At 51.8% G+C, this 27,846-nt stretch overlaps 1 protein-coding gene, 1 long non-coding RNA gene and 1 other non-coding gene across 4 annotated transcripts; all 3 read left to right on the forward strand.

The window, feature by feature from the left end:
• The first annotated feature begins 892 nt into the window (after nucleotides 1-892).
• Nucleotides 893-17,378, forward strand: TRIM27 (tripartite motif containing 27). Its single transcript, XM_042985419.1, is given in 9 exon segments — nucleotides 893-1,381; nucleotides 2,425-2,520; nucleotides 4,978-5,208; nucleotides 10,753-10,775; nucleotides 12,510-12,625; nucleotides 12,759-12,791; nucleotides 14,333-14,359; nucleotides 15,794-16,156; nucleotides 16,159-17,378. Coding segments are annotated over 9 exon segments (1,539 nt in total). The 5' UTR covers nucleotides 893-961; the 3' UTR covers nucleotides 16,389-17,378.
• Nucleotides 17,379-23,439: 6,061 nt separating this feature from the next.
• TRNAL-CAA lies at nucleotides 23,440-23,545 on the forward strand. The gene is made up of 2 exons: nucleotides 23,440-23,477; nucleotides 23,500-23,545. It is a non-coding gene; the product is annotated as a tRNA-Leu (tRNA).
• LOC107180586 lies at nucleotides 23,450-26,283 on the forward strand. Of its 2 annotated transcripts, none has more exons than XR_006217414.1 (4): nucleotides 23,450-23,839; nucleotides 24,520-24,584; nucleotides 24,770-24,924; nucleotides 25,630-26,283. It is a non-coding gene; the product is annotated as an uncharacterized LOC107180586 (long non-coding RNA). The 2 variants fall into 2 exon arrangements; XR_006217415.1 differs by lacking the exon at nucleotides 25,630-26,283 and adding an exon at nucleotides 25,066-25,523.
• The last annotated feature ends 1,563 nt before the right edge of the window (nucleotides 26,284-27,846 follow it).

A 27,846-nucleotide genomic window follows, 5' to 3' on the forward strand; every position in this document is an offset into this window, starting at 1 on the left:
GAACAGTGGGAAGGAGCCGAGCTGCATGGGTCTGATTCTGTGTTACAGAAATGTTGCCAGCACACAGGTAAGACGTCCTTTCTGGAAACAAAATTGCGAGGGTTCCGGCTGCTCGCATGCTCCAGTCTCCTGGAAACGCCACAACTGTCCTCGCCAACCCCACCCCCCCCCCGCCCCCCACAACTAGGCTGAGGCGGGGGGCCGGGCAGAGACCCTGAGCAAAGCCCGGGTGAAGGTGGGGGGATCCAGGCTCAGGGAGGGGAGGTCCAGGCCCGGGGAGGTGGAGGGGCGGTCCAGGGCTGGGGAGGTGGTGGTGGTGGGGTCCAAACGTGGGGAGGTGGGTGGAGGTCCAGACTCGGGGAGATGCGGGGGTGGGTGTCCAGGCCCGGGGAGGTGGAGGCGGGGTCCAGGCCTGGGGGGAGGGGGGACTAGGCCCCGGGAGGTGGAGGGGGGTCCAGGCCCGGGTAGGTGGGTCCAGGCTCAGGGAAGTGGGGGGAGTTCCAGGCCCGGGGAGGTGGATGGGGAGGGAGGTGGATGGGGAGGGAGGTCCAGGCCCGGAGAGGTGTGTGGGGGCGATCCAGGCCCGGGGACGCGGGAGGCGAGGCGCGCACAAACCCGGGGCGGTGAAGGCGCGCGGGATCCCGGCCCAAACCCCGCCCCCGGGCCGCCCCTTCCGCTCGCGCCGGGATCCGCTCGGACGCGGCCACGTCGTCCTGCGCGCCCCGAGCGCCGGCCGCGCGAGTCCGGCCCGCGGCGCCCCTCGGCGGCCCCCCCCGCCCCTCGCGCAGCCGCGGGACCCCCGCCCCCCCCCCTTCCGGCCCCCCGGCCCCACGCCCGCTCGGCCCCGGGGGCGCGCCGCGGCGCAGGGAAGGCGCGGCGCAGGCGGGGGAGGCCCAGCGCGCGCGCGCCCCGGGGTCCCGGCCCGGGAGGCGCCGCCCGGAAGCGGGAGTGGGGCCGCGCCATGGCCTCCGGGAGCGTGGCCGAGTGCCTGCAGCAGGAGACCAGCTGCCCCGTGTGCCTGCAGTACTTCGCCGAGCCCATGATGCTCGACTGCGGCCACAACATCTGCTGCGCGTGCCTCACCCGCTGCTGGGGCGCGGCGGAGACCGACGTGTCGTGCCCGCAGTGCCGGGAGACCTTCCCGCAGCGCCACATGCGGCCCAACCGGCACCTGGCCAACGTGACCCAGCTGGTGAAGCAGCTGCGCACCGAGCGGCCGTCGGGGCCCGGCGGCGAGATGGGCGCGTGCGAGAAGCACCGCGAGCCGCTCAAGCTGTACTGCGAGGAGGACCAGATGCCCATCTGCGTGGTGTGCGACCGCTCCCGCGAGCACCGCGGCCACAGCGTGCTGCCGCTCGAGGAGGCGGTGGAGGGCTTCAAGGTGAGGGCCGCGCGGCGCGCGGACAAAGGCGGGCGGGGGGCGGGGGCGGGGGGCTTCCTCCTCCCCGCCTAGAAAATGGCTGAGCCGGACGCGGGCGCCGCAGCCGTCATTTCCTCCGCGGAGCCCCGGCGCCCGCGTGCGGGGGAAGCCGGGGGTCTCTCCGTCCCCCCCACCCCCGGGCACTTCCCCGCGGACACCCGCCCCCCCTCCCTGGACCGAGCGCAGGATGCGCGTCAGACCGCGCGCTCCGCACACGGATCGCTCGCGCGGAGCACACGCGCACGGTGACCGGCAGGTGCTCGTGTCCCGCAGGTGCGCGTGCCTCCGTCCGCGCGCGTTTCCCCGGCCCTGGCCTGGGCTCCGGCCTGTTCAGGAAGCTCACGGAAGGCAGCGGGGTCCTTTCTTGCTGGAGGCAGTTAGGAGCCCCGAGGCTCCGGAGTCAGCAGCTACTATGAAGGTTGAACGAAACAGCACGAGTGGGTGGCCCTTGTGAAGCGTCGAGCCAGCACGCTGGCACAGCCAAACAGCCACATGGAAACAGAGTGTTGAGTGTGACAGTTGTCAGGCTATGTGTGGGGAACGCATGTGCTGTTGTCCGTGTGTTTGAGGGCTGCGGGAAAGGCACACGAGCAATGGCCTGTGTGTGTAGGTGAAAGTGACTACATTCATGCATAATTAGTCATGTAGCCTTTACGGTGCTTTCAGGTACATTATTTTATGCTGGCGATAACCTTTGAGGAGGCTGCGAAGGTAGTGGTCAGGGCATTTTCTCAGTGTGCGCCTCTGAAGAGCCCCCGCTTACCCCTAAGCCTCCACTCACCTTTTCACTGAAGGATGCCTTCCTGGGATAGGCAGGCCACCCGCAGGTTTAAGACACACACACTGACTGCCAAAGAGAGGAGTGACCCCCTGTGCCCTGGGGATGGCGGTGCGGTCCCAGGACAGGCTCTAACCAGGGAATGTGATCTCACGTGGGTAATAGGCACAATGGCCATGCTGAGGTCTGCCTAATTTCCAACTGTGCAACTTTTTGCTTTTGCCAGGAGCAAATCCAGAACCAGCTGGACCATCTGAAAAGAGTGAAAGACTTAAAGAAGAGGCGTCGGGCACAGGGGGAGCAGGCCCGAGCTGAACTCTTGGTAAGGGAACTCGGAATTCACTGCTGATCTCGCCACTGCTGATCTCGCCACTGCTGGTCACTCTGTCTTGTGTGAGGCTGTTACTTCCCTTAACGTATCCAGTCAAGGCATCCAGAACTTCTAGATGCAGATGAAACAACCCCACGTGGCAGTTGGGGACTCACCTGGAGAACCGAGGGGTTCCCACATTTGGGAAGAGCTGAGGTTGGGACCCCTGGAGATCTGACCTTTCAAAAGTGTAACCTGTTAGTTTCGTGTACTTGGGGTTGATCCTTGACAACACTGATACCCGTGAAATTCTTGGCCATGGTTAGCTTCCTTTGGTGCCATTCTGCTGACAGTGGCTTATGAAGTAGCCTCAGCAAGTGACTCATGTCCTAATTTGTGATCGAGGTGTGTGTGTGTGTGTGTGTGTGTGTGTGTGTGTGTGTGTGTGTATTTTTTAACAGCCAAAACAAAATAAACTAGAAGTACAGACTTTTTTTTTTTTTTTTTTTTAATATTTACTTAGTTTTGAGACAGAGCACAAGCAGGGGAGGATCACAGGGAGAGCAAGACACAGAATCAGAAGCAGGCTCCAGGCCCCAAGCTGTCAGAGCCCATTGTGGGCTCGGGGCTCGAACTCCCAAACGGTGAGATCATGACCTGAGCTGAAGTTGCTTAACCGATGGAGCAAACCAGGTGCCCCCATAGACTTTTATGATATATACTTATGTATCCACCATATAGGTGCTTGAGTAATTTTTTAAAATAGCAAATAAAATATTAGAAATTTCCTTGGGGTTGCCTGGGTCGCTCCGTCGGTTAAGCGTCCAACTTTGGCTCAGGTCGTGATCTCGCGGTGTGTCGTTTTGAGCCCTGTGTCGGGCTCCGTGCCGACAGCTTGGAGCCTGGAGCCTGTTTCAGATTTTGTGTCTCCCTCTCTCTTTGCCCGTCCCTGCTCACGCTGTGTCTCTCTTTCAAAAATACATAAAACAATTAAAAAAAATTTTTTTTTAAGAAATTCCCTAGAGGTGCTTACATCTGAAAGGCAAGTCTTAGACTAGTAGAGTCTGGCACCATCTTGTGAAATTTTGTCAGTCCTGGACAGGGAACTTCTCAGGATGCCTGCAGACACCGCCGTTTCCTCTGCCCACACAATCCTCTGAGACCTTAGCTCGCCTTGCTTGAAAATAGTTCTGATGGATGGAGAGTGTCCTAGTGAGCCTGAGTGGACTCAAGTCACCATGCACACAGCCATTGTGTCCCCTGGGGGACGGTTGTCAGAGGGGAGGAAGACCCATCTCTGAGAACCAGGACTCTTGCACATGCTTCTTGGCCCTGACACTAGCCAGTTGGGTAGATGGAGAGTGATACGCCCTCCCTGGACCGGTCTGCTCCTCTGTGAAATGGGTAGGCTGGCCTCGTGGTTTTTCAGCAAGGCTAGTACTGCTCTCTCCTTCCCTCCAGGGCTGTGTGGTTTGGTTGTCACTTGAGGAACTGAGTGACTGGGGAGGGGAGGGCAGAGATCCTGAATGTCCTGCAACGGGACAACAGGGTCATGCCAGGCAAACTTGTCCCCCCACCAGAGTGCCAGTAACAACCCCTTTGAGAAGCACTGAGTCAATTGTTCTTTAAGGTCTCTTTCAGCTTTCATTTTCCACTTCTAAGATTACATTGTATCCTTTATATCTTTAAAAAACTCAATGTAGCTAAGGAGAGGTGTGACCTTGTGGGAAGGATTTAAAACAAGTGTGTGAGCATCACTGTCCCACAGTGAGTGCTTAGGAAGGGCGGTTAGTCGGATGCTTCACGAAGGGATATCCTCAGGAGTCTAGCTTAGAAAGCTTCTGTAAAGGGCCAGATACTAAGTATTTTTGGCTCTGTGGGCCGCATCATCTCTGTCACAACTGCTCAACTCTTGTAACTTGACGACAGCTAAGTACAATATGTGAACGATGGGTGTGGTTGTGTCCCAATAAAACTTTACTCCACAGGAGTAAACAAAGGGAGTTGAGCACAGAGCTTTAAGGGAGGCCTGTCATTGGGAGGTGGGGTAGAGAAGGGAGGGTGGACTGGCTTTGGCAAACAGGTCTGCACCAGGAGGGAACACACCCAGAGCCAGGGAGGGGGTAGTTGATGAATACCCCTGAAGGACAGAAAGAAGGTACGGGTGACATGGGAAGGGCCTCAGTGACGTGGCCAGGGTCATGATGCAAGGAATAAGTGTTCCAGTCCGTCCCCCGTACCTGACCCGTCACTTCCTGGCAGTCTTTCATGCCTCCCAGCCCCCTGCCAGGCAGGTATGTTCTTCTCTCTTACCTTCTGTGGCTTCTCTGTCACTGCGTGTGCTCCGCGAGAACACTGGGATGGGATGATGAGGTGGGGGGGGGGGGGGGTGACAGTCCAGGACAAACACAAAGGGCGCTAGAAGAGAGCCTTCCCTCTCCTCAGTGCCCCTGCCTGTCCCCTGCGCAGAGCCTGACCCAGATGGAGAGGGAGAAGATTGTCTGGGAGTTTGAGCAGCTCTATCACTCCTTGAAGGAGCATGAGTACCGCCTCCTGGCCCGTCTGGAGGAGCTGGACCTGGCCATCTACAACAGCATCAATGGCGCCATCACCCAGTTCTCCTGCAACATCTCCCACTTGAGTGGCCTGATTGCCCAGCTGGAGGAGAAGCAGCAGCAGCCCACCAGGGAGCTACTGCAGGTAAGCGTCAGTGCACCTGTCCACACGGCCCGCAGGGAGCTCAGTGGGTAAGGGTCCTGCGTGGGCAAGTGCTGTGATCACAGGCAAGGTTCTTGGCTTCTCTGGGCCTCAGTGACCCGATCTCCTGGTGTAAGGAGGGGTTGGGCCCACATGCCATGTAAAGACCACCTCCGTGCAGTATCTCGTCATTTTAACATGCACACATGTGTGAGCACAGCCAGCAAACGGTCAGCACTGGAGCCGGGGTCATTGGCCCAAGCCGCCCTGGGAGTCAAGCCTGGGGTAGGGCCTGTGATACGGCTGGGTGGCCCCCCAACCCAGCCAGACCAGGACAGAGCTGGTGTTCACTCAGTGCGTGTGGATAGTCTGCTCTGGGTCAGGCACTGGTCCAGGCACGGGGTGAATGGTGCAGAGGCTCTGCTGAAATTCATCTCGTGTGGAGGTCGGACAACAAAGGAGTGAACAGCGATAGAAGACATGTTGATAAATGCCGTTAAAAGGGAGATGATGGCCAAGGTCAAGGGTCAGCAAAGTGCTCCCCTCCTGTTTTTCTGTGGCCTGCGGGCCCAGTGTGGTTTTTACACTTGTAAGTGATTGGAAACCATCAGAATTTTATTTTGTGGAACGTGAAATTATATAAAATTCTAACTCTGTCGTGTGCGTGTTGTTGGCACGAAGGCCACACAGTGCATCATTGCTTTTCCACTGTCAGAGCAGAGGGTGCACCTGTGAGACCCACACGGCTCGCAAAAGCAGAACAACATGCTGTGTGGCCTTTGAGAGCTAGTGTCTGACTCCTGCTTTAGAATAAGAAGGCCTAGCCTTGAACCTTAATGAGCACCGGTATTTCTTTGCCAGGGAGCAAAGGAGGACTTTGCAGAGGGAACACGTGGCCAGAGTGTGTGGCAGAACGTGACCAGGAGGAGGGAGGGGGACAATAGGGTCCCACGCAGTCGAGGGCTGACATCCACTTGGTTTAAAGCCGTGGGCACCGCAGATGCTCTTCTGTAGGAACGCTGAACAGTGTGGGGCAGGACCCACGTTGGGGACAGTGGTCACTGGCAGGGTGAGGGACACCACAGGGCGGGTGAGTATGTCGAGGAGAAAGACCATAAGGAGAGGCAAGGAAGTACTCGGAGGTGGGGTGGGGTCGTGGGGCTTTGCGGGGAGGGGATGCTTAAAGAAACGAGGTAAACAGAAGCAGAGTCTGCTGTAAGGATGCGGGTCGGGAACATCACTGAGGCTGTAAATCACTGCTGTCTGCCTGAGAGGGAGGGCAGAAGGGAAGGAGGACCGACGTGTGCATAGGAGTTAGTTGAGGAAGATCTTTGGGGGGACAGGAGGGTGAGGGGAGGATGCAGGCAGGGTGAGGCTGGGCAGGCGACCCTGGTGTCTCTTGTTCTCTTGACTTTGGAAAGCAGGATCGTCTATTGTTACCGAGCAGGAGTTCGGGAAAATGTGGGCTTTGGAGAATGGGGGGAAGGTTTTAAATAATTGTTTCAGAGTCTGGGAAGACCAGGTGCTTTGTGAGACGTGGGAGGGTCACTCGGTCAGGGAACGTCAGTTTATCCTGGGGCCAGTCTGCCCTGTCGTGTGACTTTCTCTGAGACCACGACTGCTGGGGTACAGGCCCAGGGGAAGCTGGAATTTGCGTGTATCCAGGATTAGGGCTTTATTAGGTGGAGTGGAGAGGTTTTTTTCATTTTATTGGGAGAAAATTTACATAAGTTCATCATTTCAACCATTTCTTTTTTTTTAGTTTTTTTAATTTTTAATGTGTATTTATTTTTGAGAGAACGACAGAGTGTGAGTGGAGGACAGGCAGAGAGAGAGAAACACAGAATCTGAAGCAGGGTCCAGGCTCTGAGCTGTCAGCACAGAGCCCGACGCAGGGCTCGAACCCACAGACTGTGAGATCATGACCTGAGCTTAACAGAGTCACCCAGGCGCCCCCATTTCAACCACTTCCGAGTGTAGGACTCACGGGGGCACCTGGGTGGCTCAGTTGGTCAAGGATCTGACTCTTGGTTTCAGCTCAGATCATGATCTCAGGGTCATAGGATCAAGCCCTGCATCAGGCTGAGTGTGGAGCCTGCTTGGGATTCTCCCTCCTCCCCCCCCCCCCCCTTTCTCTCTCCCCTCCTCCTCCTCCTCCACTGCTTGCACTCTCTCTCAAAAAAAAAAAAAAAAAACAAAACAAAAACGTACATTCAGCAGTGTTTAGTAAACTCACAGTATTGTTGGGTCATCACAACTCTGTAGTTCGGGAAGGCTTTCATCATCTCAGAAGGAAACCTTGTATCTATCCGTTGAACAGTCACTCGCTCGGTTCTACCCACTGGCGACCGCTAGTCGGCTACACGTCTCACGGGTTTGCCTGTTAGAGTCCGGCACCTGGAGGCCTTTCGTCTGACTCCTTTCACTTGCAAACCTTATTCTCGGTTCAGCTGTGTCAGTGCTGCATTTGCTTTGGCGGCTGGGTAACGTTCCACCGTGTGGATACGCAGTGTGTTTTGTTTCCTCGTGTGGCATTCCGCAAACGTGAGTTGGCGGACGTTTGGCGATTGTGAATGGCGCTCTGAACGGCAGCGCCGGACTCGCTTCCCGCCTGGTTGCATCATGTGGTCAGGGGCCACGTTCCGGTCTGAGTGGATGTGCTGCCAAAGCGAGCGCTCGGGGTTTTAAAAATTATTACTTCTTAAGGTGGATGATACTTGCGAGGACATTTTTGAAAGGGTGGATCTGTTGAAGAAAAGGGGCTGTGGACGTGGAGGAGGGAGAGGGTCTTGATCACGGCCAGAGTGGCTATGGTGGACAGCGTGGGAAAAGCGGGCTGAATCTTACTTCACAGGGAACTATCAGAAGCATTCCCCCTGAGGTCAGGGACAGGACAAGATGCCCACTGTTGCCTGCCTCTACTTAACATTGTATTGGAGGCTTTTGTTGGTTTTCTCACAATTTTTAAAATGTTTTGTTTATGTATTTTACTAACTTTTTTTATGTTTATTTTTGAGAGAGAGAGAGAGAGACAGAGTGTGAGTAGAGGAGGGGCAGAGAGGGAGACACAGAATCCGAAGCAGGCTCCAGGCTCCAAGCCGTCAGCACAGAGCCCGACGCGGGGCTCGAACTCACAAACCGCGAGGTCATGACCTGAGCTGAAGTTGGACGCCCCACCGACTGAGCCACCCAGGCGCCCCTAAAATGTTTTATTTTAATGTTCATTTATTTTTGATAGAGACAGCACAAGCGGGGGAGGGGCAGAGAGAGAGAAGGAGACACAGAATCCGACAGAGTCTCCAGGCTCTCAGCTGTCAGCACAGAGCCTGATGCAGGGCTCGAACTCCCAACCTGTGAGAACATGACCTGAACGGAAACCAAGAATCGGATGCTTAACCGACGGAGACAGCCAGGTGCTCCCAGAGTAGCAAAATTTTCCTAATTCGATATGCTGTTAGCAAAGATGTGGGAGAGAGAACTCCTATGCTGGTGGGAAGACCAAGTGTTTGGCAGTATTTAACATGTGTGCAATTAGACCTGTACCAAGGGTCCTTGCAGGAATTTACCTAAGTATGAAAATAGGTACAAAAATGCATACACACAAAGTTACACGATGTAACATTGTAATAGCAAAGTACTGGGAAAAACCCACCTTCCAGACTGAGATTGGTTGAATCAATTCTGCATGTGTACACGCTATGGGATAGTAGGCAGCTGTACGGGACCCATGCACTGATGCAGTGTGTCCAGGAATGTGTTAAGTGAAAAAGTGCAAAATGCAGCATATGCTACTTTCTGTGGCAGAAAAAGGATAATTGAAAATCATGTATCTGCTTATTTTTGCAGAGGAAACCATGGAAGGATAAACCAGGTGGGGGAAATGGATGGAAAGGGATGAAGTAAAAAGTGACAGAGACTCTGGCCAAGTCTCAGTTTTTAGCACCAAAATAAATAAGAACAGTGATGGATTATAGCCTATTAAAGTAAGAATATACGAGTCCATACTAATAATAAATAGGAGGAAACTACTCTTTCCAGGAGAATGTCGATTAAGTGATATGGGAGGAATTTGGGGGCGCCTGGGTGGCTCAGTTGGTTGAGTGTCCGACTTCATCTCAGGTCATGATCTCAGGTTTGTGAGCTTGGGCCCCGCGTCCCGCTCGCTGCTGTCAGCACAGAGCCCGCTTCAGATCCTCTGTTTCTCTCTCTCTCTACCCCTCCCCCACTCGCACTCTTTCTCTCAAAAATAAACAAACATGTAAAAAATAAAATGAACTTTGAAGCTAGAAAAGGACCACTTAACAACCATCATAGAAGTTAATTCAGACAGTCGTTATCAGTGGATGTTAAATCTAAGGGAGGAAGTTTGAGAAAGGTTGGAATAGTAACACAATTTCAAAGTATCACTTTCACATTACTTACTAGTTACAAGAGGAAACACAGTGCCTAGCCAGTGACCAAAATATCGCCAGTAAGGGGCCAGGGAATATCATGTGTCTTTGGGAGGATGCACCATACACTCCTCAAGGGGATACAGCCTGGATTTAATCATGAGGGGAGTGTCTGAAAGACTGCAAAGGACAGGAGACATTCTGGCGTAACAGCCAGTGTCAGTGTCGTGAGAGCAATGCTGGGGAGCCACTCCAGATGGAAGGTAGTGTCAGGATAGCTGAATGCGGCGAATGGTCCTGGGTTACTAGGGGGAGGGGACTAGCTGTGAGGAACTTGGTTAAGATGAACAGTTGGGGCACCTGGGTGGCTCAGTTGAGTGTCTGACTTCGGCTCAGGTCAAGATCTCCTGGTTCCTGGGTTCGAGCCCTGCGTCGGGCTCTGTGCTACCAGCCTGGAGCCTGCTTCAGATTCTGTGTCTCCCTCTCTCTCTGCCCCTCCCCGGCTCACTCATATATTCTCTCTCTCTCTCTCTCTCTCTCTCTCTCTCTCTCTCAAAAATAAATAATAAAGATTTAAAAAAAAAAAAAAGAAGATGATTGGTTAAAGAAAAACATGGACTGTGGGTTAGATAATTGTTGCATCCATGTTCATTTTCTTGGGCTTGATTACTGCGATTGTGTAAGAAAACATGCTTGTCCTTAGGAAGTACACACAGAAGTATGAAGGGGTAAAGGATATAATGTAAAGAGTGATCTTAAATGGTTCTGAACATAAACGTGTTCAGAGTGATTTGGTGACAAGTATACACGAGCTACGTACTAGCAGTTTTTCTGTGTATTTGAAATTATGTCACGATAAAAAGTCAAAGCAAGTTGGACAAGTGAACAGTTGGGGTGCATGGGTGGGGTACTTGGGAAATTTGATCAAGATGTCCTTGGCCGGTGGGGCAGGAGCCGGACACAGGACATGCTGGGACAGCAAATCGTGTGCCTCCTGGTTTCCTTGGCCCGATTTTTAGCCTCTTGACTGGATTGTGTCCACATCTCCCTGGCTTCTCACAGGAGGGCCAGCCCATGGTTGGGTTTTCAACAGACATCCCTGAAAGAAAAGCGAAGTTACAGCTTCTCACAGTTACTCTTCTCCTTTCTCTCGTAGGACATCGGGGACACGTTGAGCAGGTACAGTGTTCTCTCCCCCCAGTGTCCAATCGAGTGCAGGACGGCATGTCCCTCACACTCCTAAGTCCCGAAAGGAGCCCAGAGCCTCGGAAGGATATCTTCCCCAAGTGACATGTCCTGCCCGTCTCTGGACTGAGTCATTGTGTGCAGAGAGCCACATGGACCATGGATCTTCTCAGTAAAACTCAGCAATTACTGACAAATTGTGAGGGTGAAGGATGGAATTGTGCTTGTGGTTTGTGAGGACACGTCTGGGGACCTAGTGAAGGCTCCCAGGGGCCCAGTCACTTCTTATGGGTTGCAGAGTCCTGCCCCCACCACCCCTCCTGGTTCCATAATGGGGAGAAGAGAATGGCTCAGGGTTACATAATTACTGCCCCGTTCCGGGGATCCCGGCCTTGTCCTCATTACTCCTGGGCTGTGTCCGCGATGGGGAGTGAGGGACAGCTCCCTGGATGCCGGGCCAGGAACGAGCAGGGGCACCCCCGTGTGGGCAGTTGTTTGCAGGGCAGACAGTGAGGGCCAGTGGGCTGGGCCTCGGGGACACGCTATTTGGTGCAGGGGCAGAGACTGACTTTGAAGGAGCCGGACGCTGAAGCTGCTTGACATGCTGAACGGTGGAAACCTCTGGGGGGCTGCAGCTGGGCCATGAGGGAGCACTCCCCAGGGGCCCTGAGGGAGCACCCCAAGATCTGGGGCAGGGCCTCGTGCATCCGTGGAGTGACTTGGCTGGGAGGCCATGTGGATAGAATTATGTTGGTAAAATTGCGGGTTTTGAGGAGACGGATTAGAACGCGTCCAGTCCCAGCCACGTGGCCCCAGTGATTACGGCCCTTACTTGTTGCTTGTGCTGTTTGGTGCCACAGTCCATCCTGGCCCCACCTAGGGAGAGCAGGTCCTTCAGAGCCCAGCACCTCGTGACGTTCGTGTTTGGGTTTGGCCATGGGAAGTAGGGAACCCAATATCTCGTTGGCTTAGGGCTTAAACATGATGCAACGTGTGTCGCCGTGTAAGAGACGTGCAGGTAGGTGGCCCGGGGCTCGTCTGCTGGTTTCCTTGCCTTCGCTCTTCTGTGGTGCCCGAGTTGTGGTCCTGGATCTTACAGTCTAAGGTGGTCGCTGGACCGCTAGCCAGCCACACTCCTCTTAAAGCAGGCTTCTCAATGGGCACAAGACCCTTCTTCCGTCTCATTGGTCAGAACTCAGCCACAAGGTCACATCTAGACCGGGCAGCCAGGAACCCAGGAAAGCTCGGAAGATGGGAGAAGGGGTATCCGGGAGGCAGTTGGCAATCGGTTTTCACCATAGACCCACCCCCCCACCCCCAACCCCCAACCCCCACAAGCAGGGAGCAGAGTGGGCACCTCTCTGAAGATGTTCTCCCCGTGTTTGGGAACCTGAGGGCACTGGGTCATTGTCCACCGTGAAGCTCAGGTCTTGGATGGAATCTGGTGCTTTCTGGCAAGTCAGCCTTATGTTCAGTTCAGGTGAACCTTCCTGAGGACAGGCCGTTTGAAAATCCCCGAGCTACGTGCTGTGGGGGGTTTGGAATGAGCAAGATGTTTCTTCTGCTCTTGTTGAGAGGATCACCGTCTAGGAGGGGAGCAGGGAAAGAGTTGTGGTGGCTGCTTTTAAAGACTGTTTGCCAATGTAACCCAGGCTTTGTCTGGGATCCTGAAGTTGTGGGGTTGGGGGACGTATTTACTCATTGTTTTGTTTTGTTTTTTTAACTTAGAGCTGAAAGAATCCGGATCCCTGAACCTTGGATCACGCCTCCAGATCTGCAAGAGAAAATCCACATTTTTGCACAAAAATGTCTGTTCTTGACAGAGAGTCTGAAGCAGTTCACAGGTAATGCAAACAGAGAGATCCACTGGGGGAAATGGATTCGTGCTCTGAACATCTGCATATTGCCTGAGGGGGGAAGATCGATATTCCAGCCAGCTGTGGGATGCAAACTGAATGTCTCCTTTTCTCCCCTTAGAAAAAATGCAGTCGGATATGGAGAAAATCCAAGGTAAATATGTACCTTTACTGGGCTTTTGATGTTGAAGTTTCCTGGGAAGATGAACATCTACTTAAAACAAATTTTGTTTTAATGTTTGTTTATTTTTGAGAGAATGAGAGACAGAGCACAAGCAGGGGTGGGCAGAGAGAGAGGGAGACACAGAATCCGAAGCAGGCTCCAGGTTCTGACCTGTCAGCACAGAGCCCCACACGGGGCTTGAACTCACAGACCAGAGATCATGACCTGAGCCCAAGTCGGATGCTTAACCGACTGAGCCACCCAGGTGTCCCATTTAATAATTTTTTTTTTTTTTTTTTTTTAATTTGAGAAAAAGAATGAACAGAAACTATGCCAGTTGTACTTGATGTGAGCCGGTACTTAACATTATAACTTCTGCCCATGGGCACTGGTGCTGACCAGGACGGGGGGTCACGCAGCACCTGCAGGGCAATGGCAGGAACAGGGTTTCAGGAGTCAGGCCACCCAGGGCCCAGCTCTGGCACTTAGGAAGGATTCCACACTGTAGTTTCCTTGTCTGTAACGTGAGGAAGATAGTTCTCACCTCACAAGGCTGTAGAACTAAGTTAGTTACGATTTCTAAAGCCTTTAGAATGGGGCCTGACACATGATAAATCCTATATTTTTGTTTATTAGATAAAGTGTTTTAGGTATTTAAGAGAAGCCCCTTTAAATGTAAAATTTTCTGGTCACGAGCCACATTCAATTAGGAGTTGAGTTTATCCTAAATGCTAAAGTTCCTAGGTGGTCTTGTGGGATCCGAAACCCTTATATGGAAGTAAACCCTTTTCTTGTTTATTACAGCTTACAGATCCCCATACTCTCTGGTGGTTTCCTGTATGACGTATGCTAAGACCTTGTTTGCATTTTATCTTTCCAGATACACACTCTTTTGGCATCTTAGCAACACTTAGGTAGGGGACACCCAATGTCTTCCACAAGCAGACAGATAGGGAGAAACTGTACCAGAGACTGGATGATCCCAGAAGTGGTCAGTTCAGTGGTCAGTGCAGACCTGACCTTCCTTGGTGTGGCTCTCCTGCCACTTAAAAGGCTCGTGAGAGCTCATTTGTGAACATGCTTTGTCCACTGGGAAGTGCCTTTCAAGTGAGTGGTCCTGTTTTCCCAGCACGGTAGCGGCTGTCACCCAGCCCCTAGAGCAGAGGCGGCTTGTGGAAGCCAAGAATTCTGTACTGTGTGAGCATGGAGCCCAGTTTCCCCCTGCAGAGCCAGCTGGCCCACTTTGGGGTGGGGTCCTTGATCTTGGCTCAGTTTGGCCCCATTTGCTACCAGCCTCAGGCACGTGGTTATCCTTCCCACACACAGTTCCCAGCCCCCCTTCCCCTCGGATTCTTGCTTGAACGATGGAGTCACGTGCCCTGCAGAGAACTCTGTGCATGATGGCAGCAGGGATTCTGGGCTGTGTAATGAGGCCACGGCTTGATGGTGCCGGTGACCAGAGCCCCTTCTGTTAGGCATTTCTTGGAAATACTCACATGACGTCCATAACTTCTTCTCTCTTGTTCTTTCAGAATTGAGAGAGGCTCAGTTATACTCAGGTAGGTGATGGAGACAAAACTGTATGGAAACAGGAGTAAAAATCCTAAAGCCCAAACTACTGTTGTGAATGATTTGAGAAATTGCCTAAATTTGGGCTCTTCAGGTTATGTGTGTAAACGTGATAAACACAACCAGATAAAAACCATTGTCTCTATGTGTTTGCAACGTGTTTGCTTCCTAAAATGCCCCAAAGCCGAAGCCAGTGGAGGAAGTGGAGGCCAGGAGCTTGAGGAGAAGCCTCTCCCCCTTCCCACCATGCCCTGTGGCTCTGCAGCCTCAGGACCGCCGTGGGCTTCCACTTAGTGAGCTCAGCTTTTGTTAGCTGTCCAGGAATGTCGGGTCCTCCCATCTCTGGGCGGGAACTGAACGAAGCCCCCTCCCCATGACCGTCACTGTCACCCAAGAGTCAGGGGACTGGGTCCCAAGGACCCAGAGGCACTACATCATGGGTGTGTGCTGTCTGCAGTCATGTGCACCCCCCCTCATGAAGACAGGTCTCTGAGCACAGCAGGTCTACGTTCGTTGGTGTTGGCCACTGTGATCTGTATTCTACTGTTTCAGCAGGTGCTAAGCGCATGCCTCGCGTGTGTCCTGCCCTGTCTGACACTGAGCAGGGTGCCGTAGAGGGAACAAAAGAGCAGGAGACGCTGTTCTGCCCTGGAGTTTAGTGTCTGTTGGGAGGTTCAAGGCACACCCACGGCATGGCAGACAGATGACTGTGCACAGATTGTTGAACCACGAACCCAGTGTGGGCCCAGGTCACCCCCCCGGTTGCCCATCATGAAGCTTTCACGGGAGTCCTTCAGCCTGCCTGGGCTGTGGTTTGGAGTTTTCCTCCCGAGCAGGGTTTGACAGGCGTGTGAGAGCCCCTGGCAGTTCAAAGCGGGAAGTCCCCGCACGTTGGCAAGGTGCACCCAGGGATGTGGCGTGGGCGATAAATCATGTCGGGCCTAAGGGAGGGAGAGGGTGCTGGCACGGCTGGCTAACAACAACTTTTTGATGAAGATGTGGGTCTTGCACTGGACGTTAAAAAGAGATGAGTGGGGTTTTTTGCACGGTCGAGTAAGGATACAAAAGAGTGATTTGAAAGGCGGGCAAATTGATAACAGGATTGCAGTCCCTTATTCACATACCTCGGATCCCAAAAGCTGTCTGGGAGATTCAGCCGATAATGGGTAATGTGGCTTAAGATGTAGGAGAAAGGGAATGGAGGTAAAACGTCGGCACTGTCGACCTATCTGGGCTTGGAAAGGTGATGAGCTAATCCGGAGTCATCTTGGGGATGTTGAGTCCAGGATGAATTTGAGGTGAAGGCGGCCTACAGAGGGCGCTCGTATTCTCCCCTTGGGGAGGTGGGGGAGAGGCCAGGAGCCCTCCAGGCGCTCTCCGGGCCCTTGGCTCACCTGCCCCTCGCCTCCCCTCTGTCTACGCAGTGGACGTGACTCTGGACCCGGACACGGCCTACCCCAGCCTCATCCTCTCCGATAACCTCCGGCAAGTGCGATACAGCTACCTGCAACAGGACCTACCTGACAACCCCGAGCGCTTCAATCTGTTCCCCTGTGTCTTGGGCTCTCCGTGCTTCATCGCTGGGAGACACTACTGGGAGGTGGAGGTGGGAGACAAAGCCAAGTGGACCATCGGCGTCTGCGAAGACTCGGTGTGCAGGAAAGGTGGCGTGACCTCGGCCCCCCAGAATGGATTCTGGGCCGTGTCCTTGTGGTACGGGAAAGAGTACTGGGCTCTCACCTCCCCAATGACTGCCCTCCCCCTACGGACCCCTCTCCAGCGGGTGGGGTTTTCTTGGACTATGACGCTGGCGAGGTGTCCTTCTACAACGTGACTGAGCGGTGTCACACTTTCACTTTCTCTCATGCTACCTTCTGCGGGCCCGTGAGGCCCTACTTCAGCCTGAGCTACTCGGGGGGGAAGAGTGCGGCCCCACTCATCATCTGCCCCATGAGCGGGATCGATGGGTTTTCCGGCCATGTTGGCGACCATACTCATTCCATGGAGACTTCCCCTTGAGGAGGTGAACTCAGGCCACCGGGGCTGGCGGCCGCGATCCCACCCCGGGCGGCAGGCGGCTTGCTGCCTCGCCGCTTCTGTTGTCTCAGCCGGACGCCCTTAGGCTCCCCAGGTCCTGCAGCGGGACGCGGGGTGTCCACGTTCTCTACCCTCTCCCCCTTCCCGTGCAGATTGTGAGATGTAATGACACGTGCCAGAGTGCCCAGAAATAAAAACCGGATGTCCACCTCCGTTCAGCCCGTCCTGGAGGGGAGAGAGTGTGGACGGCCCTTGGAGAGCCGCTGGGGACACTTCACCGGGGCTCCGCCCGGCACCCTCTGTTTTGGCCCCACAAAGTGGTCACGGATGTTTGCTGTTTTCTGGGCTGAGGCTCCTTTTTAAGAACCTGGACAGGAACCACAGGGCCCTGCCAGCATGGCTCCCTCGATCCCGGGTTCTCCTTGGGGAGTCGTACCTCTACCCCATTCCCATTCTGCCGTAGTTTTATTAACTCCATTAAAGAGGCCTCTGTGTGTTTTGATTAGTTACAGTTATTTTACAGTAACGGTGGGAAATGGCGCCACCTCTGTTATGAGATAATGTTCTAATCAATGTGCTCTTTGCCTCTGTCTGTTCCGAGGGCTTTGTCTGCTCCCTCCATTCTGACCGGTGCACATCATCCAGGATAATTTCCTGCCAACACTCTCCACTGTCCCCAGATCCCCCTCACACTCCTATTTGTGGACTGACGGTCAGTTATACCCCATCCCTGGAGTGATTCTGAGGCACTATTCCAGGGATTCATGGACTTTTTGCCTCCTTTTCTCCATTTCCTGTGGGGAATGACCTTTCTAGTACGTGTACCATTGAGGGGCAGCTCTATCCCCATAGCCGTCGGGTCACGAGGCTAAACAGATCACTTCAGCAGGCCCCCACGATGGCTCTTCGTCCTCCTTTCCTTTGGGTATATGCCCCTCTGTTTGAAAATAAAGTGACCATGGATGTTGTTTACATTGTTGTTGCTTTCCGGGTCTTGGTAGGATTGGGTTTAGATGTTGGGGCGGGGTTGAAGGGGTTAGCTCGCGGTGAGTTCCCTATGGGTCCGAATCCTGGTCTGGCCACTGTTTTACTTCCACCTGGATGATAAAACAGGTTTGGGTGCCACGTTCCTGCTTTCTAACGGTGCCGAGAGAGCAGTGTCAGCTGTTCACTGTCTTGTAAGTTCACCAGGAAAGGGTTCTCAAGTCCTTCTCTTTTAAGTTTATTTATTTTGAAAGAGAATGTGAGCAGGGGAGGGGCAGAGAGGAGAGACAATCTCAAGCAGGCTCCGCACTGTCAGTGCAGAGCTCAATGCGGGGCTTGAGTTCACGAACCATGAGATCATGACCCAAGCCAATACCAAGAGTCGGACGCTTAACTGACTGAGCCACCCAGGTGTCCTTCCCAAGTCCTTTTTATAGCTGGCAGTGGGATAATGCAGCAATGCTTGGCATAGATCAGAGGGCCCAGAACCACCAACCTAAGCCCTTGGGGGTACAAAGGTCACCACGTACTGAGGAGGAAAGATCTGGCTGAGAGAATAGCTTTGTTCCAGGGATTTGGATCATTTCTGCTTCTGGACACGGCCTCAAGAAGACAAGACCTTATGGTCTGTACTCAGTCCTGTTCCCAGCGTTGTTTGGGAAATCATATAACCAGGGCCTACAGAGAGGGGCTTCGATGAGGGTGTAGGGTATGTATGTGGAGCACCACGAACTAGACAGACCAATGCACAGATAGTTCTTGAATGTTCCTAACAACCCTACAAAGTGGGTACTATTGCCCTTACTGTACAGATGCAGAAACCGAGGCACGGGGTGAATGGCTTCCCCCAGACACAGCTGGGAAGCCGTGGAACCGGGACTCACACTGAGATGGAATGCTCGACCGCACACACCTGATCGCAGCCCTCCGCACACGTGGATTCTGCTTTCCCGCGTGGGAAACAGAGCGTTGAACAGAGGCCTTAATGGCGCTGGTCCGTCGACCCGGGGCACCTGCCTTCAGCAGGAAGGGTCTGCAGCTGGGAAGCTGGGTGGGGTCCCCATCAAAATTGCATTCCAGTGTCACTTAATTTAGTCCACTGGGGCAGGGAGGAGGAATACAGGCACGCAAAGAGGGCACCTTGTGGGTATCCAAGAAAGAGTGTCTCTGGGGTGGACGGCGGTCCTCACAGCCAGTGCTGGGGCTGTCTGAGGGGCTCGCAGTGGGTCTCATTGGTCCCCAGTAGACCCAGAGCTCCAGGGGCAGCGTCGCGATGCGTTTTTGTTAGCAGCAGCAGCCAGAGCAGTGCTAAGTCTGTCCGATTCAACAAAGCTACTTCCCATGTGAATGTAGATGTGCCCCAAGAGTCAATGGTCCTAACCATGCTGGGTGAGGATGTGTCTGAAGACCAGATACCTTACGATTGATTCCCATCTTGTAATGTGAACAAAAGGACCGTGGGAGGATACCACAGAGGTGGAGGCTTAGGTTGATATGTGTTACTGGTTACCTTCCGTTCCTTGTGGTGGGTTCATACGTATTTAAAAATTACTTAAATTCTTACTTAAACAACAACAACAATCCTGCCATTTTGGATAAGGTTGAATGAATCTGCAGATGAGTCTAAACGTACTCATCTGCAGAAAGGTGAGCAAAGCTTGAATTCAGTGAATCGGGATTTGGGGCCCAGTAGCATCCTTTTGGCTCCTATCTGGTTCTTTCCTCAGAACATCCCAAGTTAACTACACATTAGGATTCCAACAGCCCAGTCTTTAGAGCTTTTGCTGCTCCAGGGTGTTACTGTGTCTGCCTTCAGCTGCTGCTTTTTTCTTTTTTTTTTTTTTTAAATATTTACTGTATATTTATTTGAGCGAGAATGAGGGAGAGAGCATGCGAGCAGGAGAGGGGGCAGAGGGAGAGAGTCAAGCAGGCTCCACACTCCGCGCAGAGCCCAACATGGGGCTTGATCCCACGACCCTGGGATCATGACCCCATCAGAAATCAAGTGTCAGTCGCTCTACCAGCCGAGCCCCCCAGGTGCTCCTCTAAGGTTCCGTGATCCTGGCCTGGCAGGCCGAGAAGAGCATCTTCCCCAAGAGCAGACGGGCCTGCAAGAGCCCAGTTTGGAGAATAAAAGGAAAGTGTGCCTGGCCCCTGCCCTCCAGGATGTGCAGTTGAGAAGATGAGAAATACTTGGGGTGATTACTGCCTAACACTTAAAGGAGCCATGAAACTGAAAGCAAATCTCTGTCCTCACAGTAAATGAGCCACTTGTCAGGGCAGTTATCTGTGGTCCAAACCCAAGACGCGACGGAAATCACACATCTCTTCCCAGCAAAGAAAAAACTGAAAAGGTTCTTTCTTCGTGTACTAATGGTGGGCGCATTGCCTCTTCACAAACGAAGGACAAAGATTCTTTGATTCAAACGGCACAATCACCCAGTGTCGGGTACCCCGGCTGAACTGGACTCCCCAGGAAGATACAAGAGAACGTGGCTTCTGTAATAAAGTCAGTTAAGAGGAGAAAAAATAACACGATAAAGAAGTAGAAAGCAACAAAAGCTGATTTGTGGGCGAGGGGACCGAGCGCTGCAGACCTCCCTGTGCAGCCCTGGGGTCCGAGGTGGCCGAAATCCTAGGGCTCCACTTCCTAGCGGCCCCTTTTCTGGAGGCGGACAGGCTGGTATTCACTAGCCGAGGCTGCAATACAATTCTACCTGACCGTGCAATCAGATCACTAAACCCGTGCGCCTCCTTCAGCCCGGGAGTGCCCCCTCCACGCGGCCTCGGTGAGGAAGAGCAAGGAAGCCAAACCAGTGTAGGTTACTGGGGACCTTTGCTAGGGTGTTCATGGAGTAGCTGGGTTTCAAACCACAAACTATAATGGTATTGGCCCAGTTACATTTCCTTGTTCTCCATTGAAGAGAAAAGCGGCTTATTTGCTGGCTTAATTTTACATTTGAAGTCTGAAGTGTAGCCAAGGCATGTGAAGGTAACTTTTTGAGGTATACTCCTCTCTCCCTGATTCCTCATTCAGAACACACAGGATTTGTCTGGATAATAGTGGGGGAACAACTGCCAGACCCACTTTGGGGTTTGGGATGCACAACAAGAATGTAATAGAAAAAGAAGATAATTTATTTTAGGGTAGAGATTTCACATTTTTCAACCTACACATTAAAAAAAAAAAAACCCAAAAAACTGGAGCAAAATATGCCAAAGTATTAACAGATGCTTTTAATGAGGTTATAGGTGATTCTCATCCCCACCCCCCATATTGAACTCTTCACTATGGAAACCTTTAAGCACACACAAAAAGTGAGGAAAATACACACTGAACTCCCCAGCTTCAACTCCTCCTAGCTTCAACAACTATCAATTTACGGCCAATCCCATTTCCAATATAGCCTCTTCTGCATTCCTACCCCCATCCCTGTTACTTTAAAGTAATTCTCGGACATGATAATCAGAGAATCAGATGTGTTTACCAGCGTCACATAAAACACTCATTTTGAGGATGGGAATTAAATTCCGTTTTTCAAATTGGTGTAGACCACCACCATCAGCTTTTCTTTTTAGTTCCCTCCACCCTTTAAACTTTTCAGGTCTTTCAAAGTCCCTCTTGTGGAAGATGTTTTCATAAAAATTTAGGGGGGCACCTGGGTGGCTCAGTCAGTTAAGCATCCCACTTTGGCTCAGGTCATGATCTCCTGGTTTGTGAGTTCGAGCCCCACATCAGGCTCTGTGCTGACAGCTCGGAGCCTGGAGCCCGCTTGGGATTCTGCATCTCTCCATCTCTCGGCCTCTCCGCTGCTCATGCTCTGTGTCTCTCTGTCTCTCAATAATAAATAAACGTTAAAAAAGATTTAAAAAATAAAAAAAATAAATATTTAGGATGGGGGAGTCCTATTGCACGATAATTATTAGGAAATAGTAAAAATATTTACATGTTTAATTATACCTCACCTTATTCCAGAAAGTACTTCAAGCCATTTAAAAACCAAAATCAAGGTAGCAGCGGTTTAACATGCCATAAAAGAAGGAAGAGAGATAAGGATGGGACAAAAGTGACCAGAAATAAAAGTAAATGTATAGCATGATAAAAAGGACCTTAAATATGGACCAGAGTTCGATTTTTAAAGATTGATAAGGGAACCCTGTTAATTGTATGACTCATAGTTTCTATGAAAATTGGCTGAATGTTTAAGGGACTTAATGAGATTAAAAGGTAAAATATAGTGAAAGATAGGAATTTCTGCCTGGGTTCTTGATAAATAGAAACTGTCACAAGGGTTTATGTTTCTTATAGTGAGTTTTGCAAATCAATACGGAGAGATGAACACTTGTTTGTTAAGCAATGTGAGAACCATTCAAACACGAACCTTGAACCTCACTCAGAGTTGCAGAATGATGTCCTGTCACCTTTCACCCGTTAAAATGTTTTGTTGTTTAATCAACCCTTTGTTGGCCAGGTTTGCGGTATCCAGATGGCTTCAAATTTTCTGGTGGCGGCTGGACAGCATGTATCAAAAACTTTTAAGACTGGATAAACTTTAATCTAGGGACTCCACTTCTAGAAATGTAAGGAAATAATTATGGATATTTGAAAATATTCATCTACACAGGAATGTTTCTTGAAGCGTTTGCTGACGAGAGTGAAAAATTAGAAATAACCCAACGTTGGACAGCACCCGGTTTGACCGGGTATCTGCAGGACCTTGCAATTAGGAAACCAGTAACAATCCCAGCTTTTTAAGAGGTTACAACTGCCACGCCTACCACGTCTAGAATCACTTGTGGGATGACTTCCTTCCCACGGAACTACAGCTTCTTAAAGTACAGCAAACCTCACACCTTGCAGAGAGGGAAATTAGGAAACCATGTACTTCTCACTCCCATTTTCTCTTTCACTGTCAAAAACAGGTGTGAGACCAAGAGAGTCTGGGAATCTAAAACAGGGCCTATTAAACCTCAAATTAGTTCTTCTTCGTGAAGAAAAGAGTAACCTGTGCCTCCCAGAAAGAAAAACGTTTGTGTGTTAATACAGAAAATAACCCATCGGGACAAAATGTACTGAACACTCTCAAATGTGTCCCTACTCCCTGAGCTTAGCCCGAAGCGGAGCTGCAGAAACAAGGGTCAGATCCATTTATTGGGCCCCTACTTTGCACTCGGGCACCGTCCTGGACCCGCATCGGGCCTGCCAGGGTTTCTCCGCACAGTTTACCACACCCCCAGGGTCTCTCAGTCCAGCTGCTGGAAAGGGTTTTCGAGCTTGTGGTCCAGGCCCGGAGCTCAGATTACTCCGAGCAAAGCGGAGAAAGCGGGAAAGCCCGCGTGCGGAGGCGTGGCGCTGTTGTCCCCCACCTGGCAGCAGACGCGTGGGGCTCAGATCCCAGCATCCGGGAGCAGCCCGGGGGCGGGGAGGGGCTCCTGCACCCACACCTGCATCGGCTCCCGAACCAACACTCTCATCTGCACCCGCACCAATACCCTTATCTGCACCCGTACAGGCACCCGCACCAACACTCTCACCTGCACAGACACCCGCACTGTTACACCTGCACCCACACAGGCACCCGCTCAGGCACCCGCACCTGCACCCTCACCCGCACAGGTACTTACACCTACACCCGCACAGGCACCCCCGCACCTGCACAGGGGGGCGCAGGCACTTTCGGAGCCCAACAAACTCCCCGGCGCGTGCGAGCACTACTGGGGAGGAAGAGGCCGCGCCGCGGAACTGAGGTGTTTTGTACGTTGGTTGTTGTTCCTCCCTCTCCTGAAAAGAAAACCAGCAGCGCGCCCGGAGGCTGGGACCGGGCCGGGGGCTCGGGACGCTCCGGCCGGCCGGCGCCCCAGCCGCGTTTACCAGAACAGCTCCTCGCCTCCCGCCCGCTTCCTCTCCCGGCCACAGGTGGCTCTCTGCTCTTCCGGCTGCTGCGGGCACCTCTGACGTCAGCGCTGCCTCCGGCACAAGCGTGTGCGTCACAGAAGCGCCCGGCCTGGACATCTACTTCAGTAGAAAATCTCTTCCCTTCCGCAGGGTGTCAGGATGGCCGAGTGGTCTAAGGCGCCAGACTCAAGCTCCGCTTCCCCGCGCTGGGGATTCTGGTCTCCGAATGGAGGCGTGGGTTCGAATCCCACTTCTGACACATCCTTTTTCTCCTCCTGTAATTTTCTACGCAACGGCATCGACTTGAGAATTATGCATGGAGCTCTCAGAGACATATAGTATTAAAAATTGACTTAAAATTTTCTCACAGAGGCCGTTAAAACACCGAAAATAGCGAAGGCGAAAGTATCGCGATACTTCTTGAAAGCCGAGTGATTTGGGAGCGGAGATCGCCAGACGTTGTAGCCGCTGAGGCATCGCGATATATCGGGAAACCGCGAGATTTGGTCCGCGTAGCTGCCGGCGCTGCGGCGCGGGGAGGAGGGCGGTGATGGTGGGTGTGTGTCCTCTTACCCGGTCCCACACCCGGCGCTGCCCGGCGCGCGAGGCCCGTGGACTGCCGCCCGTGCAGCCGTACACGGGTGCTTCGTGCTGCCCTGCGCTTTCCAGTCGTGGAGCTAGTCTCACGGGTGGACGACGCGTGCGCCCGCGGTCAGGGCTGTGTGCCCTCGGTGCCCTGGGCGCCGCGGCAGCCACACCGCCGTCCCCACCGCGCTCCTGCATCCCCACTCTGTCCGTACTTGCTCGCGTGCCTGCACCTGTGTTCCCGCGGAAACGCGGTCACCGCGCACACTCCCGCGTCCCACTTCACGGACTGCGTGTGAAGTCCCCCCCTCACGATCGGGGTGCTGCGGGTCTCTGCGTGACACGGACCCGTCCTGCTGCCTCTACCAAACGTCCAACAAGTGTTTAATGAATGCCTACTGTGTGCCAGGGGATGCAGCCCTGGTTGGGCCAGTGAAAATACAACATAGGATGGGACAGGGTGGGATAGGATGGGTGGGGCTAGGGTAGGATAGCATAGGGTAGGGTTGGTAGGGTAGGGTGGGTGGAGCGGGGTAGGGTAGGGTTAGGTAGAGTGCGATAGGATAGGGTAGAGTAGGGTGGGGTAGGACAGGAGAAGATAATTTAGAAATAATAAAATTAATTTCTGCCCTTGTGCTTATATTGCAGTTAAATAACTTTTGGTTTTGCCTCAGGAACACATTCCAGCCTTGCCTTATCACTCAGGATAAGAAGTAAGTCCTGAATGTTGAGGTTAAATGTTTAATGCCAGGTCTAGAGGATTCATGTCTGAATGGCCATGTGTGTTCCTGTCATTGTGACCACTCATGACTGGACTCATCACATTATTGATTTTATGCTCATCAGTCAAAATGTGAGAGGCGGTGCAGGTGTAAAGAAAGCTGTTTTTGTGCAACAGTAGGATTCCCAGGACATGCTCATCATGGACAGGATCCAGCGTTCCCATTTGGAGGGCCATGTTCTGAATGCACATAGCGGGAACCACATGGTTCAAGTACTACAAGACAGGCTCACTCCCTGCAGTATGAAATTAACTGTGGTCAAGAGAAATAGGTAATGGAATATAAAAGCTTAAGGGGGGGGGGCATGAAACTAATTCTGGCAAGGTGTCTCCTGATTAAATACGTACACATACAGCACATCATGTATCTTACGCACGTATAACCACTGCCCTCATAAAATTATTTTTTGCAGGAGGAGACAAATGGATTTCTAAAGACTTTGGAAGAATTTGTAACTTCTGATAGAAAAGTGGGTGACTTAGAAAAGGACGGGAAGATAATGTGAGGGGGAGGAGATAGTAGCTGGAAATCTCTAGAAGGAAAAAAAAATGCTGTTCTCATAAATGACTTTTTATATGCCTAGTATATTGGATCTTAAAAGTTTGATTTTAGTATGATTGCGTGCACCTTCACAGAGCTGCTGGGTGAGTGTGTCTACTGCGTTCCAGGTGTAGACATGAGAAGAAGGAGTAGAGAAAGCCCTTCTTCTGGTTTCAGATCTAAACCATGCTCTTTAGTCTACATTTGCCAGCCACAAGTTGGTTTTTTGTTTCTGCCTTTGGTGTATACCCCCTGTTTCCAAATTGTTAAAAGACTGTGTTCTTAAAAGAAGGTAAAATTGTAACTCTCATCCAAATAAAAATGAGTGTGTGTCAGTGTAACAACCAGTAAGAAAATTTGAAGTACTACATATTTATAAGCAATCTGGAATGCTGAAGTAAGTGTATGAATAGATTTACTTTTTTTTGCCTGTCAGTTTCTAGGGCAATGATCTCCTGCATTCCACCGGGCGCGATTCATCTGCATTTCTGTGAATGAAGATCATTTGCTCTGCTAGCGGTTTGCTACAACTGGAAGAGTTGTAAGGTGGCTGCAAATATATGACAATCTCTGTTATGGACTGAATGTTTGTGCCCCTCCAAATTCCGTGTGTTGAAACCCTACCTCCTGACGTCATGGCATTAGGAGGTGGGGTCTGTGGAGGTAATTAGGATTAAGAGGTCATAAGGGTAGAACCCTCCAGAACGGGATTAGGGTCTTGGTAAAGAATCCTGAGAAACCTGCTTCCTCACTGTGCTCTTCGGCCATGCGCGGACACAATGGAAAGACTGCCTTCCAAACACAGGAAGGGGCCCTCACCAGAACCCAGCCTCTCGGGCCACCCTGATGTGGGACTTTACACCTTCCGGAACCAGAAGATACAAACTTCGGTTAGACCGCCTGGTTTGTGACATTTTGCTACAGGAGCCTTGCTAAGACAGGTGTTCTACTCAAGTATCTTGAAAACTTTGTCTCGTCCATTTCAAACTCCTTTCAAAACAGAACACATCCTTCCTTAGCTCGCTAGTACACTCACGTGGAATTGGGTTTTACAGCTGCATTTATTAAAGTGGAAATAGGCATTTATTCACCACATCTCAGCAAGCACCTCCAATTTGCAATAACTCTGCAGACAACCAATGTAATTATTTTTAAGATTTTATTTTTAAGGAATCTCTACATCCATTTTAGGGCTTGAATTTTACAACCCCAAGATCAAGAATCTCATTTTCTACCAACCGAGCCAGCCAGGCACCCCAATGTCCTTCTTTTTTGTGTGCAATAATAGATGTTTACTGAGCAATTCTACAAAATTTACATTATGTTACATGCAAGTGCTTTATATATGTTTTTCAGGTAGCTTTGTTTCCATTTACACAAGGTAGCCATGTTGTCAGGTGCCCTAGGAAGACCCCAAGCCCAGAGGCCTCTGCCCAGCTGGTCCCAGGGATGTTGCCGGAGGATCCGGGTCTTGTCGCAACAAATAATTTAAGGACAGACCAGACACGATGGTTGAACGATGCAAGTAGGAATGTTTATTAAACTGAGCACACCCTCAAGATGTCAGGGCGGGTGAGCTCAAGGAAAGCCGTATGCCTCAGGTTGGGGTTTTGATCTCTTACTGACAGTTGTTGGCTGGGGGGTGGAGTATTTATTACTGGGGGAGGGGGTTTGGGGGCAGCTTTCCCCACCTGTTCTCCCTTAGTCGGTCAGGGTTTGCACCTCCTTTGTCTTGGGTGCGTCTGGTTTGATCTGGCTTCTTGTGGATTTGTTGTGGGGTGCTGCCAGACCAGTCTTGGACTTCCCCACAGCCGGGCACCACTACCCCTTGGCTGGCCTCCAGGCACCCTGTTAGAGCCTAACCTACTGCCTACTCTAACAGTGAAAACAAAGAAAAGGAGAACGGGAGGAGAAATGACTAGGACTTTCATCTAATTCAATCATTCAAGGTTTGAAGTCTTTTTTAATTACTTAGTTAATTTTTGAGAGAGAGAAAGCATGAATCAGGGAGGGGCAGAGGGAGAGAGAGAATCCCGAGCAGGCCCCGCACTGTCAGAGCAGAGCCCAACTCAGGGCTCGAACCCACAAACCACGAAATCATGACTAAGCCCAAGTAGGAAGCTCAACTGACAGAGCCACCCAGGCGCTTGAAGTATTAGCTCCACACTAGATGAACTTGGGCTAACAATTTCCTCCATGAAACTTCTGTTTCTCGATTCCTTCCCTCCTGTCCCCTTCCTTTTTCTGCCAGACCCCTGTTAACTCTGGAATCCTGGACACCTCTTGCACACTTCACCTCCTCAAAACTATCTTCCCCAACAAGAAAAATGAAGAGCAGATTAAATAAAGGAAAGGAGATTCAAAATTCCTTGCAAAGGAATGGGTATGGAGGAGGATGTGGTTTCTTATCCAGAATCCGTCTTATATGCCTGGATCTACTCTACTCCCTGTGATGTTCCAGTTTCTGATTCTTGCACGGAATGAGAATTATTCTCAGAAAAGCTTTCACAAAACTTAAAGAATCTCCCACTTGTCATACCCCTCCGTTTGCAAAGTAAAATGGCATTTAATCTACGAGGTAGGACACAGGGAATGCCTGTTAAATGTCTTTTCTTCAGAAACCTCCAAAGAGCCCCCTCCTCCCAATGCTAAT

This window comes from Panthera tigris, chromosome B2 (assembly GCF_018350195.1).
Source record: "Panthera tigris isolate Pti1 chromosome B2, P.tigris_Pti1_mat1.1, whole genome shotgun sequence".
Taxonomy (NCBI): domain Eukaryota; kingdom Metazoa; phylum Chordata; class Mammalia; order Carnivora; family Felidae; genus Panthera; species Panthera tigris.